The sequence below is a fragment of the Alosa alosa genome, chromosome 1 (assembly GCF_017589495.1).
Source record: "Alosa alosa isolate M-15738 ecotype Scorff River chromosome 1, AALO_Geno_1.1, whole genome shotgun sequence".
NCBI classification, from domain to species: Eukaryota; Metazoa; Chordata; class Actinopteri; order Clupeiformes; family Clupeidae; genus Alosa; species Alosa alosa.
The window spans coordinates 27708186-27726520 of NC_063189.1; the positions used below are offsets into that span (position 1 = coordinate 27708186).

General features: G+C 46.5%; 1 protein-coding gene across 1 annotated transcript in view; it reads right to left on the bottom strand.

Annotated features, from left to right (window-relative positions):
• The window catches only part of clstn2a (calsyntenin 2a), a 237553-nt gene extending 219494 nt beyond the window's left edge, over positions 1 to 18059 (bottom strand). The window contains 1 exon segment of the mRNA XM_048257133.1: positions 17780 to 18059. Within this exon segment, the coding sequence (XP_048113090.1) occupies positions 17780 to 17852 (73 nt within the window). The 5' untranslated portion in view covers positions 17853 to 18059.
• Positions 18060 to 18335: the final 276 nt, after the last annotated feature.

Consider the following 18335-nt stretch of genomic DNA (forward strand, 5'->3'; position numbering starts at 1 on the left):
AGAGAGAGAGAGTAGCAGCAGCAACAGAAGCAGGAGCAGCGGCGGCAAACACTCGCCATGAAACGCTGATCGAATTTGTAAACTAGACCGATGAGATCATGGGCATCAGCGAAGCCTTCTAATCACTCCTGCCACACAGAGAGTGAAGCACCTTGGGAAGCGGGATGCAAACATGTCAAGGCCGCCGCTGAAGCCAGGAACATGACAGCTGTGCAGCGAAGGGCCCGGTTTAAACATCAGCACCCCGGGCAACTGCAGGGCTCTGACAATGCCTCAAGGCACCCCGGCCATTACAGGCCCAGAGATGCCTCCTCCAGTTCTCACTGACGGCTCCACTCCGTCCAGCCCCGCGTTAGCTGGCTTGGGCTGTCCACAACTTGCAGCTTCTAATCAGCTTGTGCTGGCCTCCCATGCAAGGTGGTGCATCTCCTAGTCACCCCTAACTGTGCAGTTGACCGTGGACCAGATTGGGATCTGATGGCCATGATGTGAGCCAGACGCGGGCCGGATGTGGGTCAGGTCTGTTTCGAGATCTACCTCTGTTTGTGTTGACAAGTACAGTATCTGCAGGCGACTGATCCTAATATGTGCTGGTGCTCCCCGATGACTCCCCAAAACCCATACCCTGTCTCCTCCTCAATGTTTTCATCTGCTGTGTGTGTGTGTGAGTGTGGTTGGCGTCTTGAGACAGACTCTGCACAGCCACGGGGCCATTACTGGAGGCTGACAGCGGCCTTGTTAGCCGAACTGAAAGGGGCCCCATTTGCAGGGGGGCTCAGGGAAGGCCCGCTTCCATCAACAGATGGTGGATGGTGAGCCATCACGTCGCATTTTCTACCTCACCCTTTTAGCGTCTCTTCAAATTGCTCTTTAAAAAAGACAGAGAGAGGATGCTAGCAAAGAGAAGAAACAAGAAGAAAAAAGGGGCTTAAGCCAAGAGTCTAATGTCATCTCTGACGGCTGGCTTTCTCTTCAGGTAAAAGCGCGGGGCGACACTAACAAAGGCAGCTTGTCGCCGATGAGTGCGGCGGTGGCGGAGGCAGCAGCAGTCCCTTCTGTGGGCAGACAGATACCATTTTCTGTCCAATTACTCTTAAACGCCTCAACGTGGTCACGGCCGAGGGCTGAGAGAAGCCCATTACGGCCCATGTGCATCCAGAACAAACACATAATTGGTGTAATAAGAGGCACTTGCTACAGGCATGAAAGTCTCCTGGATGTGCTGCAGTTGGCAGTGATTGGGGCAATGTGCGTGTGTGTGTGTGTGTGTGTCTGTCTGTGTATAGTCAAGGAGGAGGTGTTATGGAGCTTAAGATTGCCTCCCACTCAAGTTGTTATGTGGCCGAAGAAGGGAAGAGAAAAGCTCTCTGTCTCTAAGCCCACAGTGGACAACACTTCAAGAGAGGCAGGCAACAATCCACACAAATCACAGACTCCCAAAGGAACCTGGTGTTTAAGCGGAACACAATCCACCGACAGAACAGGAGCGAGTGGCTTTCAGAGAAAGCTGGCAAATGAGGACGCCGCTGCAGCCGCCAGAGTGATGAACAGTCTCAGCTACAGCACCCCGAAGTCAAAGTCACACAGTTTCACCCTCACATGCGCACACATCCCACTCTCGTTCGCTCTGCACAGGAGTGGCCGTATATAACTGACCGTCATTTTTATTCTCTTCTCCTGTAATGGGTAATGGCTGCCGTGTTCCATGAATCGTCAGAAGGAAACCAATATCAGTCAGATATTACCGTTGTAAATGAAAATTTATAACTTAATAATAAGAGGGGGAGGAGAGGCAGGGTCGTATTTATCAGCCCTGCATGTCCCTGAGCAGGGTTTTAGATACTTCTGCATCGCGCAGGACATCACTCACTGCTGCCACTAACACAATCAAAATATGGGCTTCGCTCTTTTTGATAAAGTGCGGAAGCATGGCATAATTAAAGATATCCTAGTAATACATCTGCATTTGTGATATATTTCTCTGAATTAAGGGGAACATTTGAGACAGACCATCCATTATGAGTGCAGGAAGGGTAGGCCCCATTTTAGAGTGTGACATCGTGAGTGGGAGTGCTGCAGAATGTCAGAGAGGCTGTCTCCAATCGATGCATGGCATTTCCTCCAAAATGAACAGAAATTTGCACATATTTACAGACACATGGTTTTCATGGCTGTGGTGTGAAGGCAGAAAAATATCAGAAATGGGCAAGCCAAGCTAATGGAACAGTGCATAGAGATAGATGGTTCTATACAAGAGGTGAAGGGGTTGACATTTCAAAGTAAATGAATAATCTCTCGCTGCCTCATCGGTAAAGGCAAAAAAGGAGATGGGGACTAGTACCACGAGGTAGTTGCCCTGTAATTGGATCAACTTCTATCACCGAAGGGGCGTTGTTTCCATTGTCAGTCATAGGAATCTCCCCCAACCCCTTCGCTGAACTGCAAACTTTCCATTCCTATACATGCGCTTTGCCAAGTGCCATTTCCAATGACAGTAATGATGAGCCATTATCCAGGGCCGTGTGCGGTGCAGCAGAAATTGTTTATTGTTTGTTGTAATTGTGCAGGGGCCCTGGTGGAAGCTCAGAAATTGCACGGTGACAGCAGTGTCACACTAGCCCACAACACAGCTACGCAAGAGTCTCGACAGGTAAGTGCTCACTTGCTCAGTGACAACGAGGGTACCGAAAACATTCCCCCTTAGTGTCTGTACACAACCTTGCCCCCGTGTGTGTGTGTGTGTGTGTGTGTGTGTGTGTCTTTCTGTAGTGTGTTGTGTGTGTGTGTGTTTTGTGTATGCTTGTTGTCTAGGTGTGTTTAGCAGAGAGGAGTAGGAGAGAGGCTGGAGGCGATTTTTAAATAAAGACAGGCAGATCGGAGGCAGCAGCTCTTTCCTTTCCCTGCCTGAGAACACCTCACCTGCCAGCCTCTTCCTCTTCCTACTTTTCTTCCTCATCATAGTCCTCCTCTGGTACTCGGAATCTTCATTATCCTCTCCCTCATCAGCGGAGACCCTTTTTTCCTTCCTCTATACACCCCCCCACCACCACCAACAACAACAAAAACAATAATAACAACAATAAAAACAACATGTTACAGTACAGTGCTTTATCTAAACACCCAATATAAACACCCAGTGTTAACAGTGAGGGGAGAGCTCACTTCAACCACTACCAATGTACAGCACTGCTACCACTACCATTATGCACAGCAGCCATTTTGCACCATAGCATACACCACACATCAACTATCTAACTCCTCCCCATCCTCCCCTTCCTCTGACAGCAGCGGACTCTGGTATGGACTAGGCCCAGTTCTGACTCCTGAAGCTGCCGCAGATCCGGCTTACATCCAGCCTACAGCTTTCCTGCCCAGTAAAGGATCAGCTACTGAACACACTCGGCCAAGACCTTGCAAAGAACTGGCCAAAGATTCTCTTGTGCCCAGTAAGGATCGGCTTGTGGTGTGTGTGTGTGTGTGTGTGTGTGTGTGTGTGTGTGAGAAACATGGCCCAGGGAGGGTTGGGGAGACATCATGCTGAGAGACAGGGAGGTTACCATGGAAGCGTGCAGGGGCTCAGGAGTCTCACTCACTGTCTTACCTGCAGGCCAATGGCAGAAGAGGAAGCATATCGATATGCTGTTTCAGCCCTCTCTCTCTCTCATTTACAATATCTCCATCTCTCTATGTCTTCCTCTTTATCTCTCCTACTATCTCTCTCTTATCCCCTCTCTCTCTTTTCTTCTTTAGCCTTGAGGATAGTCTCTAACCTCTAACAATGGCGAAGGTTATCTGTCTGTTTGTCTGTTTGTGTGTCCAGTGGAGCAGAAGTGCCCAAGTGCTGTCCTTACCCGGTCCTCCCGCTATTCTGGCTCCAAGCACACCTGAGTGAAGGCAGTGTCGCTACAGAACACCTAAGCAGGCAAATCAGGGGAGCTGAGCTCATCAGGAGTGCCACTGATGAGATTAGTCAGGTGTGTGGAGCAGGTGTGTAGAGCAGAGGGGGTCAGGAGTGGAGATATTCCAGGTAGCACTGGCCTCCCAGGAGCTGATGATGATGTGGCCTGCACTCACGGCTGAGGGTCTACCAGCACCACAGCGTTTCAGTGTCCTTCTGATGGAGGTGCAGTCATTTGATGGGGCGAGAGAGGGCCTTATGCCATACCCAACCTGGTCTCATTAGCGAAACGTTTCCCTGGAACTGTTTACGCAAACCCAGCCAAACGTCCCACCATGCGCGTTTCTGAGGTGCAAACTAGCCAGCGGGGGTGCTAAAGAGAGACGTTTAGACGTTGTTTACTACAGTTAGGTCTGATCAAACTTGTAGCTTGTAAATTGTAGCTTACACAAGCTCAGCAGTATTCTTTGGTTATCAAACCAAAGTTTTGGATTAATAGTGCTTATATCTCGCTACGTTTTACAAAATGTAAGGGCACACACCCTGAACTGCTGTCTATGAGTTTTTTTTTCGTTTGCGAAAACGGTCCCAGGGGAACGTTTTGCTAATGAGACCAGGTTGGCCATACCTCTGTGGGCCAAGTTCACACGCAACTCGGAGGCGTGAGATGTTTGATTGTCAGTCTGGAGGTTCTACCTCCACAGCAGAGCTGCTGTACTCTGCTGAGCCAGTAAAGCAAGTCTTCAAGGGCCAGAATTCAGCTCTCCCTAAACGTACTTCCCTGTGCATGCTGGATAGAGGCAACTTACCAAAAATTGTGGACTAAAAGCTTGCTGTAAAGAAATGCTAACTAATTGTAATTGTTCCCACATATGGTATATAATATATTATGGCCCACATGTCACCACAGCAGGCTCCAGTCATACGTGTTGACACACCATGTAATTTGAAAGCCTTGCACCCGAGTAATCTGTCTGAATTCATATTTATATTGAGCGCAAATGACCTTTAACTGAGAAGACAGGGAATGACTAACATGTCTTAATGCAGTGTGCTGATTAAACATTAAAAGCACTGTCAAGAGTGTTTGCAGAAGAATAAGGTATTACAAGGGGAAATTGTGGGTGTTGAGACAACATTTACCAGCATAAATCATCATCTTAATTAATCCATAGGTGTGGTGTCACTGTCAACATGACAACCAGTCCTATTTTTCATGCGCCGGTGATTCAATAGCTGTGAAATATCGCAGTTACGCTGTTAATGTCATGGAAGGGGCATGTGTGTGTGCACACAAACAATTTCCAAATCACTAAAGTGTGACGTGGGAGAGAGAGAGACATCTCACCAACCATTTTCATTCTCTGTGTGGGAGAGGAGGGGAGGGGTGGAGGTCACACTGGTAAAAGTTTAATTATGGGATGCGCAAAGCCTGGCCCAGCCACTGATCTGGCAGACAGCCTCATAATTCACACATTGTTCGTTGACAAACTACCACCTGATATGGACTGAAATGTGTAAACATTTTGTCAACGCACCAAAAATGGACTAATACTGCAGAGAAAAGAAAACAAACAATGTGTCGCGCCACACTTCCCTAACAGAGCCTGATCCGTGTCAGAGCGGGCTGAGACCTGACGCACTGCTGGCTGTTGCTATCTGGCATCAGCGCATACACAGGCTGGGTACATGCTAGCAGCAGGTCATCCTCTCTTCCAGTGCAAACTCGCTCAGCAGGGGAGTGTGGAGAGGCCTGCGGAACAGAGGGGGGTCTGAGTGCTGTGGAGGATCTGACTCACAGAGCTGCTGAGCCTGGGCTGCATCTGGCCCAGATCAGCTACACAGACAGATGTTACACACGAGAAGACTGCCCCCTCTCCAGGGAGCCAGCACGCCCCGGAGCAGCATATTCTTGAGTGGCACCTGAAGAGCCTTATCTGAGCCTCATCTGGGCCAGTTCTGGCCCTGATCATGGCTCTGGTCCACTCTGCAGCCGGATGTCCAAGAGACTCAGTGTGCTCTCAGTAGGAGCATACTCTGGAGCAGCACCTAAGCTATAATTGAGGCAGACCTGGTCCGTGTGTGGCCCACGACTGGTTGGGCTCCGCTCTGCAGTCAGATGCCTCAGAGACCCAGCCTGCTCTTGGCAGCAGCTGGCAGTAGCAGCTCTCACTGCGGAGCGTTTAGCCTAGGTTACAAAACCCAGCCAGATGCTTCAAGCACCGGCGCTTACAGCGGATGCTGTAAATAAACAAACATATAAATAAACAGATAAATAAATGAGCGGGAGATAACAGCTGAACTTGCACGTTATCCTTTCCGCTGATGGAGACAGAAATGGTGCTAAAGGGAATAAAATGAAACTGAACTTGAACGCACACATTCAACAATCTGCCACTGGCTAGTGCTGCAGCTTTGTGTGGCAAGAATATTGTCATGTGGAAAAGAAAAAAGGAAAAGAAAAACATATGGTATATGCTTTTCCCTCTTTTTTTAAATGGAAGTAATGCAAGCGCAGTCAATTACCATGCCAATGTAAAACATCCCCAAACATAATTTGTCGGCAGTGAAATTGCATCGCTACAGGGGGATGTTACTCCCGGCTCAGGGAAAAACTCATTTCAATGGCACACTGTGTGGTAGAGAAGCCTACAGACCATGCATCTCCCACAGGGAAGAGAAAGAGAGAGGGAGAGAAAGATGAGTGAGAGAGAGAGATAGGTGAGAGAGAGAGAGAGAGAGAGGGGAAGAGAATGAATGAGAGAGAGGAAAACATAGAAAGAGAGAGATAAGGGAGGAAAAGAGCTATATATAGAGAGTGATAGAGGTACAAAAAAGGAGGGATGGGTGCAATGAGGTGCAAGGGAGGTGTAGTGGATGGTGGAGTGATGCTGAAAGAGAAAGTTAGAGAGAAACTATGTGCGTGTGTGAGAGAGAGAGAGAGAGAGAAAGAGAGAGAGAGAGAGAGAGAGAAAGAGAGAGAGAAAGAGAGAAAGAGAGAGGGGGGTTGGAGGTGGAGGGGGACAGACAGGACGGTAAGTAAGACATGATGGTGAGGCGGCAGGTGGTGTGTGCGGTGGAGGCCATGAGCAGAGGGACATGTGGTGGTGTTGGGGGGGGTTGGGGTTGTCGGGACGTGGCGACTCTGTTCCGTCTGAACGCACCCGCAGCAGGGCGGCTGTCTCGCCGGACGCCCTGGTGTGAGCCAACATCAAAACAAGCTAATGGAAATCCTCAGCAGAGAAGCGGCGACGGCACTGCCACGCAGAGATAACGGCCAGGGCGTGCCGCCATCACAATCGACTGGTGCCACCCATGCTAGACACACACACACACACACACACATACACACACACACACACTCACAGACATACCTACATACATTAACACCACACAAATACACAAACATGAACACAAATACACACACAAGTGAATGCATAAAGGCATACACAAACGTGTGCACACACACAAACACACACACACTGGCTGACAGGCAAAGAACAAACAAAGATTTTTCTCACCAACCCACAGATTCACCAGCTGAGCCCTATTTGTATTCTGCATGTTTCTTTACTCACATCACTCAAAACATCAGTCTTTCACACACACACACACACACACACACACACACACACACACACACTAACAAAAACAGCCTCTCGCAGAAACTCTCCCTGATCTCTCCTTTTTATACAAGTAAATACATGAATCCACTCATATCCACACACAAAAATGTGTGCAAGTCATTCATTCTGACATCTGCAGAACACACATACGCACAGGTGGGACTCGGGAGGAAATCCTTACTGACACAGATTTCATATTATCAAAAAAACACACACACTCGCACACACAAACCTTCAAACACATCTTAATAATATCTGGTAATAGCACACCGTCTTTCTTCTACATGAATACTGCCTCAAACAGCCTACCAATCACACACTTTCAAACACTTTTACACTAGTGTTGTCACAATACCAAAATTATTGTTTCGATACTGATACCAAGTCAAGAATTGTGATTTCGATACTTCTGTATTTGAATAGGGGGCCCCCACCACATTAACATTATCAGTAATATTGAATATAGTGTGATCACCACACCAGTGGCCATCCTAGATTCTGCCTGACTCTCCACACACACAAACACACATACGGAAAATGATGGCTTATGTCATATGTTTCTATTTGATATATTTTGGAATTCATATAATTGAGTGCACATTGGTTGTGTGTAGGTGTAATTGAGTGCCTGTCACTTACGTGAAAATAATGAGCCTTCAGTCTCACGGTTTTAGGTTAGTGAATAATAGTTGCACATAGTGCAAGGATATGTGGATGCAATTCATTATGTTTTCTATGTCTTTTCTATGTCATCAGATAAAAAAAATCTAAATAAATAAAAAAAACTAACAAGTTGAAGAAAATCTTTCTGGGATCATAGAAGAGCTAAGTGTCTTGCAATGTTCATTAATGATTTGAGTGACCACTCCACGAATGACAGACATGACCTGAGCTAGCGGGATAGTTAGCAAGGAGCTCTCTCCAGTTGTAAAAGTTTGTCAAGTTTGCGTAGCCTATTTCTAAGTTGATGTTAGACCCAATAGTGTTTAATAGTGCAAGTGAGTAAATCAACTTGATATTAGCTTATTATTATGTGCCATGTCTTGCTGTTAATATGGCAGGACAGCTGCGCATACATGTGTGTGAGGAGAAATGACGCATGCCTTGCACACACGCATGTTACTTCAAAAAAACACGGTCATTCTTAAAAGTATCGATACTAATAAAATTAGGTATCGTGACATTTTTAATTTCAGGGTATTGCGATACTTTTGTAGTATCGGTGCACCATGCAACACTATTTTACACTTGCTTTTAAAGCATCCAGAAGGTAACAACACAAGGTAATAAGGTATTTGCATTGCAAACACAATCACTCAGAAGATTGCATAGAATATGAGATTTAAATGTCTTTAAACTTTTAAGTTAAAACACAACATAAAAATATCATAGATAATACAGAGAATAGAGACAGAGAACAAAATGCAGGACAATAAAGAACACAAATTACACTACACTACTAAAATACATTGTTTATGTTTACATGTATAGAAACATAAACTACTCTCTCTCTCCCTCTGTCTCTCTCTGTGTCTCTGTCTCTCTCTCACACGCACACACACACACACACACACACACACACACAGACACACACATCCTTGGTTTCGTTAACACACCGATATAACAAATGGCTCTGTAACAGAAAGTCACTGGGGAGTGTGCGAGCTGGAAATAGGTCACTTAGTTCCCGGCTCTGTGCTATCCAGGGCGCATGTGGAGCAGCCAGAGAGACAGGCGTCCTGCCCAACACCAGACCCAGTGTGTAGGTCTCGCCCAGGCTGTCCAACAAGCTAGGAGCCACTGCTCTATGGGCCCGACTAATCTTGTGCTCCGTGTGTATGTGTGTGTGTGTGTGTGTGTGTGTGTGTGTGTGTGTGTGTGTGTGCTAATCCCCTTGGCATGTTGATTTAAGACAGCCCCTCCACTGATCAGCTAAGGGCCTCCTCCTCAAGCCATCACCCCCCTCTCTCTCTCTTTATCTCTGTCTCCCTGTCTTTCCCTCTTTTCTGTCTCATTCTCTTTCGCTGTCCCTGTCTCTCATTCAGTTTTCTTTGCTCACTGACTCCCTTCCTATCTGACTGAGTATCCGTGTGTGTTTGTGAGTCTATACTGCGGCGTCTTCACCTCTGTCTGTCTGTCTTTCTCATTTTCACTGAGTAGCTTATATCTCTCCATTACTCTCATGACCCTTCTCTCTCCCTTCCTCTGTCTCACTTTCTCTCTCTCGCTCGCTCTCTCTCTCTTTGTCTGTGTGTGTGTGTGTGTGTGTGTGTGTGTCTCCCAGCTGGAAAAGAGGTGGACACAGGCACAGGTGTTCAGTTCCAAACAGGAGTAATGAGCACTCAAGGGGGGCGCACACATGGAAACACACACAGACACACACACAGACACACACACACACACACACACACACACACACACACACACACACACACAGGCACTGGTAATACAAACACACACACACACACAAATTTACTCCTCACCTCACCCTCACAGTGTGAATTGTTTTCACGCTAGTACAGAGGTTTTCCAACACCCTGCAGGAGAAATAACAGGAAAAACACAGACACACACACACACACACACACACACACACACACAACAACAAACAAGCACACACAGAACCAACACCACAGAAGGCCAGAGTAGCACAATGTGTGCCATGAAACTAATTTCTCAAAAGAGGTCTATCATGAAGTGGCATTCTCCCTGTCATTATTTTGAGCATTATATCTTGATCATTGCTCTGGATGTATAAAACACTCAATAACACTCAATTTGTGTATATTTAAAAGTTCAAACATAAAAGACATTTTACATTACACATGATCTATGGGGCAAATGTATTCTCTGTGTAATAATCAGTGTATAATTGGTGGTTGACACAGGCAATGGAGAATAAGTCAGTTGTGGTTCTTTGAGGTAAAAGGTTAAAAGTGAGAAATGAGCTACTCCCTTATTGCCCATAACACATTTTGATTTTGCAGGTTATTTAATGTGTCGTGTTTGCCCACCTGCCAGCAGCGTAAAATCAAGAAATCATCATCATTCTTGTACTGATGTGAAATCAAGAAATCATCATTCTTGTGCTGATGTGAAATCAAGAAATCATCATCATTCTTGTACTGATGTGAAATCAAGAAATCATCATCATTCTTGTGCTGATGTGAAATCAAGAAATCATCATCATTCTTGTACTGATGTGAAACTTGTCCTGGTGAGTGATTACCTCCACCGCTCAACAGTGATTACCTCCACCGCTCAACATCCTACTTCTGAAGGACAGTAGGAATACTTATGAAGTTATGCTTAAAAAAAAAAACACGATTGTGACCAGCGGGCGTGGGTGGTGGCGGTGGCGGGGAGTGGGGGTTGGTTGCTTGCACACAACGGAAAAAGAAAGACAAGACGACAGATTGCTCCCAAATCCAATTAGAGGCCCTCTGTGTGTGTGCCAGGGAGAGGCCCGGGCTCCACGAGAGAGAGAGAGAGAGAGAGAGAGAGAGAGAGAGAGAGAGGGATAGGGACAGAGAGGGGAGACAGATAATGACTGTTATTAGGTCCATGGCAGACAGGAAGGGATAGCCAGCCCTTTACGGAAGAGAGAAAACAACTCAGCCACTAGCTAGTACCAGATTAGCAGCAAAGGTGTTATAGGAGAAAAAGGATACAGGAATGGAGAGCTTTGTCATTGAACACCCCATCCCTCTCATTCACCTCCTCTCTAACACACACACACACACACACACACACACACACAGCACACCACACACACAGATAAACATATGCACACATATGTAAGAAATTTGCAGAAGGTCAACAGCAGAAGCATTCAGCACAATCACAAAGGCTACTAAGATGCTCCATGCACAGCCAGGATTACACATGGCTATGTGGCTAAAAATCTTCGATTCACAAAGCCTGCATCCAATCCGAAGCTGTGCATTCGTCATATACGGAGGAGCACATATTACAACGGGGAGTTAATGGCCTAAAACGTAAGAAAAGGCAACGCAGCAACCACTAGGCCAGTCTGCCGTTGAGCCTACAAGCCCAGGAAAATGAGCAGGGGATCACTCACACACTTACTCTCTCTCTCACACACACACATACACACTCATACACACACACACGCTCACAGCGCGAAACAGAGTGGTAATGAGAGAGACCGTATGAGGTCCAGCACTGTGGGTAATGTTGTGTATTTCCCCTGGGGGTTGAGACTGGGAACTGAGGAGGAACCCCTACCGCGAGGACTGATAACTCAACTACCCTGTTTGGAGTCATATAAGATGGGAAGGGGCATGAGGATGCTTAATGACAACTACCCTGCTTCAGATTTGTGTGTGGGTGTGTGTGCATATGTGTGTGTGTGTGTGTGTATGGGTGGGGGGAGGGGGGGGTGTGGATGGAGGCGCAAGGTCCAATCTCATCAGCCTCCTCACTGATAATTCACAAGTAGACAGTTCATCAGCGCCCAACAGAGTCAGTGAACTTCTCAATGGAACCGTAGAGCTCCCCAACCCAATCCCAACCCAACCCCAGTTCTCATCTCCACTCTAAGCTCTTTAAAGACTTCAAGGCTTCCAAGGGTCCCAAAACATGCCTAATGCTTGGGCTTAAAGACGGGCAGGGAGACAGACAAGGACCATAGAAGAGTCCAGGCTCCAGAAACTTCTCCCCCATCACTCAGAGACAGCGAAAGACAGAACTTAAAAGTGCATATAAGTGTGAGATGGAGAGAGAAAGAAAGAAAGAAATGAAAAATGGAGGGTGGGGTGGTTCCATGTGTTAGATGAATGTGACAGATGATGGCTCCATCGGAAGCCGTAGAAATGTGGAAAATATGAATTTCATCAGATGGAGGCAGACGTTCTTTAACAGACACATTTAAAGCAAATCAAGTGTGTCGCTGCAGGGTACAAAGGCAGATAATGCCTTTGACTGGAAGACCCACCATGAAAATTAATAACTACTTTCATAAGGGGACAGGCTTTCATTTCATTTTTCCCTCTTTCTTTTTTTCCATGCCCAGCAACTTACCAAAGCAGCAGCATTCTCTCTAAGTACTCTTTTCTGCTTCAACTGAGGAAGGTGTTAAGGCTTGCGGCCAGGCGTTGAAAGCCCACTTCATAACAAGCACACAAGAAAGTCATCCTCCACTGTTTCATATGCATGCGTACGTGCGTGCGTGTGTGTGTGTGTGTGTGTGTGTGTGTGTGTGTGTGTGTGTGTTGTGTTGTACGTATGCACATCAACGTGTGATCTCTGTCCTTTTTTCTCTCGCTGTCTCTCCCGCGTCCTTTCTCTCTGTAGTGCTTTCTCTTTGTAGTCCACCTTATCACTTTCAGTCACACGTTGGTTTGTCTCCCCCTGTGCCGATCGATTTCTGACCCAGTCAGCACACTTGTATGACACACGTCACAGTCACGAATGAGCTTGTGCTAGTGCTGGTGCTTGTGTTTGTGCTTGTGCTTAGGCAGATGTGTTTCAACTGTGCCTATTGTGGGGTTTTTAATAGCTCCTGTTTTAACCTACTAAAAGCAAATGTACCCACACACTTTAACACAGAAACTGAACACACACACACACACACACACACACACACACACACACACACACACTCTCTCTCTCTCTCACACACACACACACACACACACACACACTGAGTGTGTAAAAGACTATGTCAAGGGCCTGTTTTGGCTGATGGCTTTAAATTGAAATTGTAATTAAAACCAACAGCGAGGGGCTTTCACATTATCCCTGTTTGAGACCCCAGCATCTCAAATGACAGAGCTGGAGAACATGATTGTACGTGAGTGTCGACTGAGTGTGTGTGTGTGTGTGTGTGTGTGTGTGTGTGTGTGTGTGTGTGTGTGCGTGTTTTGATAGATAAATAGATAGATAGATAGATGTGTGTGTGTGTGTGTGTGTATGCATGCATAGATTTCTACTGTATGTTTGTGTGTATGTGTGTGTGCAAGTGCATAATTGTGTGTTTATAAGTGTCTGGTTGTCTATATGTCTATAAGTGTTTGCGTCAAAGGAAATGAGAGGAACAGAGAGAGAGGAATTTTCCATGTGTTTGTGTGTGTATGTGTTTATGTGTGCGTGTACATATTTGTGTGTGTGTGTTGTGTGTGTGTGTGTGTGTGTGTGTGTGTCTAGGGGACAGTGTTTTTCCAGCCCGGGAGGAAGGAGGGGGGTGGAGGGGGACTGCAGTTGTTTGGGAGGAAAAGCCAAGAATAAAAGCACACCTGCACCCTGACAGCTCCCATACTCCCCCTGCACACCACAGAACATTACCATCACAGCCGCACCCCGCCGGGGGTAACGGGGACATATCACACCCAAACACCTCCACCAGAACATTACTGTCATATCTGCATCCCCACCAGGGACCGGGGGCTGGGGACATATCAAACCAGAACATCAAAACACTGCATCTTACGACCGCTGCTGCCAAGGCTAACGCGTCTCTCATTTTCTCTCCCCTCTTTCTCAGAACATCTAATATGAATATCCATCTCTCAATTACAGAGCAGTGCGGGGGGTGGGGTGGAGAGGGGGGTTCTCACTTATTGAGTCTGGTCTCACTGAGGCAGCGAGCCTGCTGGGGAAGGGTTAGCAGACGCGCTCCCCCGCTGTGAAATTAAGATAGCAATGTGAAGTCATTACCGGAAGAGCAGTCGCTGGTCAGGAGATCCGTGCACATCCAGGCCCAAGCTCTGCTCTCAGCTCACAGCTCAGCTCAGCACCGCACTGTCCTGGTTCCAGCACACCATGAGCAGAACAGGGGGTTGGGTGGGGAAGGGTGGGTGGGTAGCATGGTGCCTTAATGGAGCTGAGGTAAGTGCTAAAGGTCTAATGTAGGTCTTAATGGCATCAAGGATGCTGAGGTACAGAGTCAGCATGAGTGATGCTGGATATTGTAGTTCTTTAAAGGGTAAAAGATGATCAGCTTGTGTTTTAGCATTCCCATGGCAGGAGAGGCAGACATAGTCTAGACTCTAGAGCAGATCAGACATTAAAGCTGCAGTCCTCAATAATAAGGATTAAGGAAACATTTTTGATATTTGAACTTGACAACTAGTTACAGTTAGACAACTAGTTAAGTTTCGGGCAGCTGTGGCCCACTGGTTAGCACTCTGGACTTGTAAATGGCGCCGCCGTTGTAGCAGGCAGCTCACTGCGCCGGGATTAGTGTGTGCTTTACCTCACTGTGTGTACACTGTGTGCTGTTTGTGTTTCACTAATTCACCGATTGGGTTAAATGCAGAGACCAAATTTCCCTCACGGGATCAAAAAAAAAAAAGTATATATACTATACAAGTTACACTCCTACCTTGCATGCCCCTAAAGCACCATTGCTGATTGATATTGCATCTACAAAGTGTCATGGCCTCCAATCGAGAGCTATGCTGCGGCATGCCTGGAGGGCGTACACTGCCACGGATGGAGGCCCTCACAGTGCCAGCCCCGTACTTGCCTGCATTTTCACTGGGGTCACTCTAGTAGCCAAGCCAAGGGAGAGTAGCTCAGGTGATACAGGTGCATCATGGAAAACAAAACATTATGAAGAGTTGGAGGAAATCGGCCAACAACCCCCTCTCTATCACACCTACACACACATCCACCCACAAACACACACACACAAACATACATGTGTGTGTGTTTGTGTGTGTGTGTATTTATATGCATGCTTGTGTGTTGATGTGTTCACATGCCTCTGTGTGTATGTCTGTGTGTGTGAGAGACAGAGAGAGAGAGAGAGAGTGAGAGAGAGAGGGTACCGAGGCATGGAGTGTTATTCCTGTGAAGATTGGCCAGTGCTGGCTGGCATGAGAGAGGGGAGCCATCTGAACAGCTGGGTGGATACAGAGTGTGATGAGCCACATCTCTCTACACACACACACACACCCACACACATACTCTATCAGTGCCCCACCACCACCACCACCACTTCAACCTGCCCCTCCGCTCATCACGCTGGCACTAATGATCCATGCTGTGTAATTAACGCTTAAATGAAGTTGAGGCTTCATATGGCCAGTTTGACTTGAGAGACAGAACTGATGCACCTTGGAGAAAGGGACACCCGCTAGGACTGTACAAAAAATGAAGAAGGCTTGCTAATCAGAGAGCTGGAGAAATGACAAGAGAGAGATGGAGAAGGAAGAGAGAGAGATTGATTAAGAGAATGAAGGAAAAGAAGAGGTCCTTGTGTTGTCCCCTGTTCCTGTCCCTGCCTTCTGCATTCCTCTGTAACTCGGAGGCCCCGCTGTACTGTCACCTGCCCTGTAACTCGGAGGCCCTGTGAACTGCCGCTTGGCTCTCCTGTCTGCTCTCCGCATTCCTGGAGTTGCCACAGAGTCCCGAGACTTGCAGTCATTCACGGCTCCACGGCCATAATTCCTGTGCCATTCGGATAATGCCGTCGCCTCTGTCTGAAAACCCACTCATAAATCTTGGCCCGCCTTTGTGTGCTCGCCTTCCTAGCTGTCAGTGCTGCCATCCCCTCTATTGCTTTTCATTTGTACACAAGTGCTCTGTTTCACTTCTCTTCGTCGTTATTCTCTCCATCCATGTCTCCCCAGCCATCCTTTTCTCTTCCTACATCCACAGCCGTTTTCACCTCTAGTTGCTGCTCACCATAATGGTTCATGGCTGTAGGTCAACCTGGAGGTGATTTTTTTCTGAGAGTGCCAGACTCGGTGAAGCTTTGTGTGACATACATGTGAATCTATACACAGGCAGCAGCATCCATCATCTGATATCAAACACAAATATCCATGACAATCAAGAAAATGAAGACTAAGCACCACGGTGCAATTTCCAAACATTTTCTAACATATACAAAGGCATGCTTAATTAACAGTAAATGCTGTCCAAAGCATCATCAAGGCACAGAACAGCACAGCACTGATTCAAGTGTCTGAAGAAGGAATCGCTGAACCCATCCATTATACCAGCCTGCTGAGAACAAAAACTCCAGGCGTGAAAATCACAATAGTAATCACGACTGCCTATTCAACCAAGTGCTGGAGATGCAAAGCAAGCCCTCCAATGTGTGTGTGTGTGTGTGCATGTGTGCTATACAGATGCTTGGAGATAGACCTTAAATGGGGTGAAATTCTCAAGTCAAAACATTATCTCTCTCAGGTTGCTAAGATATTATGCCAACCTCCAGCACTTGTAGACAAATAACACACACCTTAGATTCTACTCTGACAGTTGTGGGAGATATCTTGTGAGGGTTTCTATTTTGCCGGTAAATAGCGTGAAGGTAAGTACATCATGACGTGTGTAGACAGGTAAACAAAAACCCTGCCCCGACACTACAAGAGCAAGCTGCTTCATAATGTCCTTATGTGAGACTTAATTAGATCTTTAGAAGACCGTACCTTTTATCCCCCACTTCTGGGCCATTTGTTTACTTTGAGTCGAGAATAGTAGGAAAACGCCTGTCGCCCGTCTTCCTGTGACTCTGGAGCTACCGACTCTTCTGGAGCAGCTGCGGTGAATGCTAGATAGGATATCTATTGATTGTTGAACCGAATAAATTTGGCCATGCTTATGTTGACAAGCAAAAAAACAGCAATGCTGAGACCGTATGTAGGCCTAACAACTGAACACATAACCTGGACGTGTGAAAAAGTATATTCTCTCCACAGGGGTCAATAAATTAGCCTATTAATGGTGGAAAATACGCACAGTGTCAACACCTCATTATTACAGTCGCAGTTGAACAGGGCGTTCGTATTAATTATTTAAATTACTGTATGAACTATGAATGCAAATTGTGGAAATGAAAGCACGTAAGTCACAGCAATGATCAGCAATTTTGCAAAGGCGGCTAAGATGCACATCAACAATATCCGGAGGCTAACGTGTGGATTATCAGTCCAATCAACACATTGAATCTCTACACATATCTATACATAGCTATATCAATACCACCGTTTGAGAGTTTAGTGTAATTCGTCTCCGCCCATTTCGATGCATTTTTATCCAAATATCAAAACTTCACAGGGATTGAGCCAAGACCATTGTTTGGAGAGAATTGCTGATGCTTCACGCAAATAAGACAAAACAAAAATAAGCGAACATATGCCGCCTGTCATATATGTACATTTGAAGTCATTTAACATTCGGCTCAGAGCCGCTTAATCCGAAATTGCCGTCTGAATTGTGAGAACGATATACGCACCACGATATTCGGTGAACTGATTTCAAGTTCTCAGACATTACTTACCTTTACCAGCAAGAATGCCGCACTGCCCGAAAACCAGCAAAATCAGCGCCAGTGGTAAAATAAGTCTCTTCATGGTGAGGATATCGGTCAGGACACGATAACCTGTGTGTGTCTTTCTCTGCCTATCTTCCTCTCACTTGATAACCCTTACTCTCAGTGTTGAAGATTCGCGACGCCGGTTTTGCCAACCGTCTAGTGCGGAGGTGAATGTCGAACTGATGGTCTCGTGAATTGAACTCCGTTCGCGCTCAGAGCGAGGCGGGCGCTTTGACACGGCTACTAGACGGGACCGCGGATGAGAGCACCTCGGGAACAGACCACTACGTCACATAGCAAGGATGCTTTAATATTAATCCATCAACATGCGTTTGGATAGGTCTCAGTTCATTAAACAAATAGCCTATCGTTCACGCTGGAGTGCCCCGCTGATCGACGGCGACTAGCCATTTATTTAAAAGTGAAAAGCAACATTCGGAATCTATTTTGGTCCCTAAACATCTTAGGCTACAGTGGAGCCAAGAACTCTGTTCCGTTATCTAATTTCTAATTACTATCA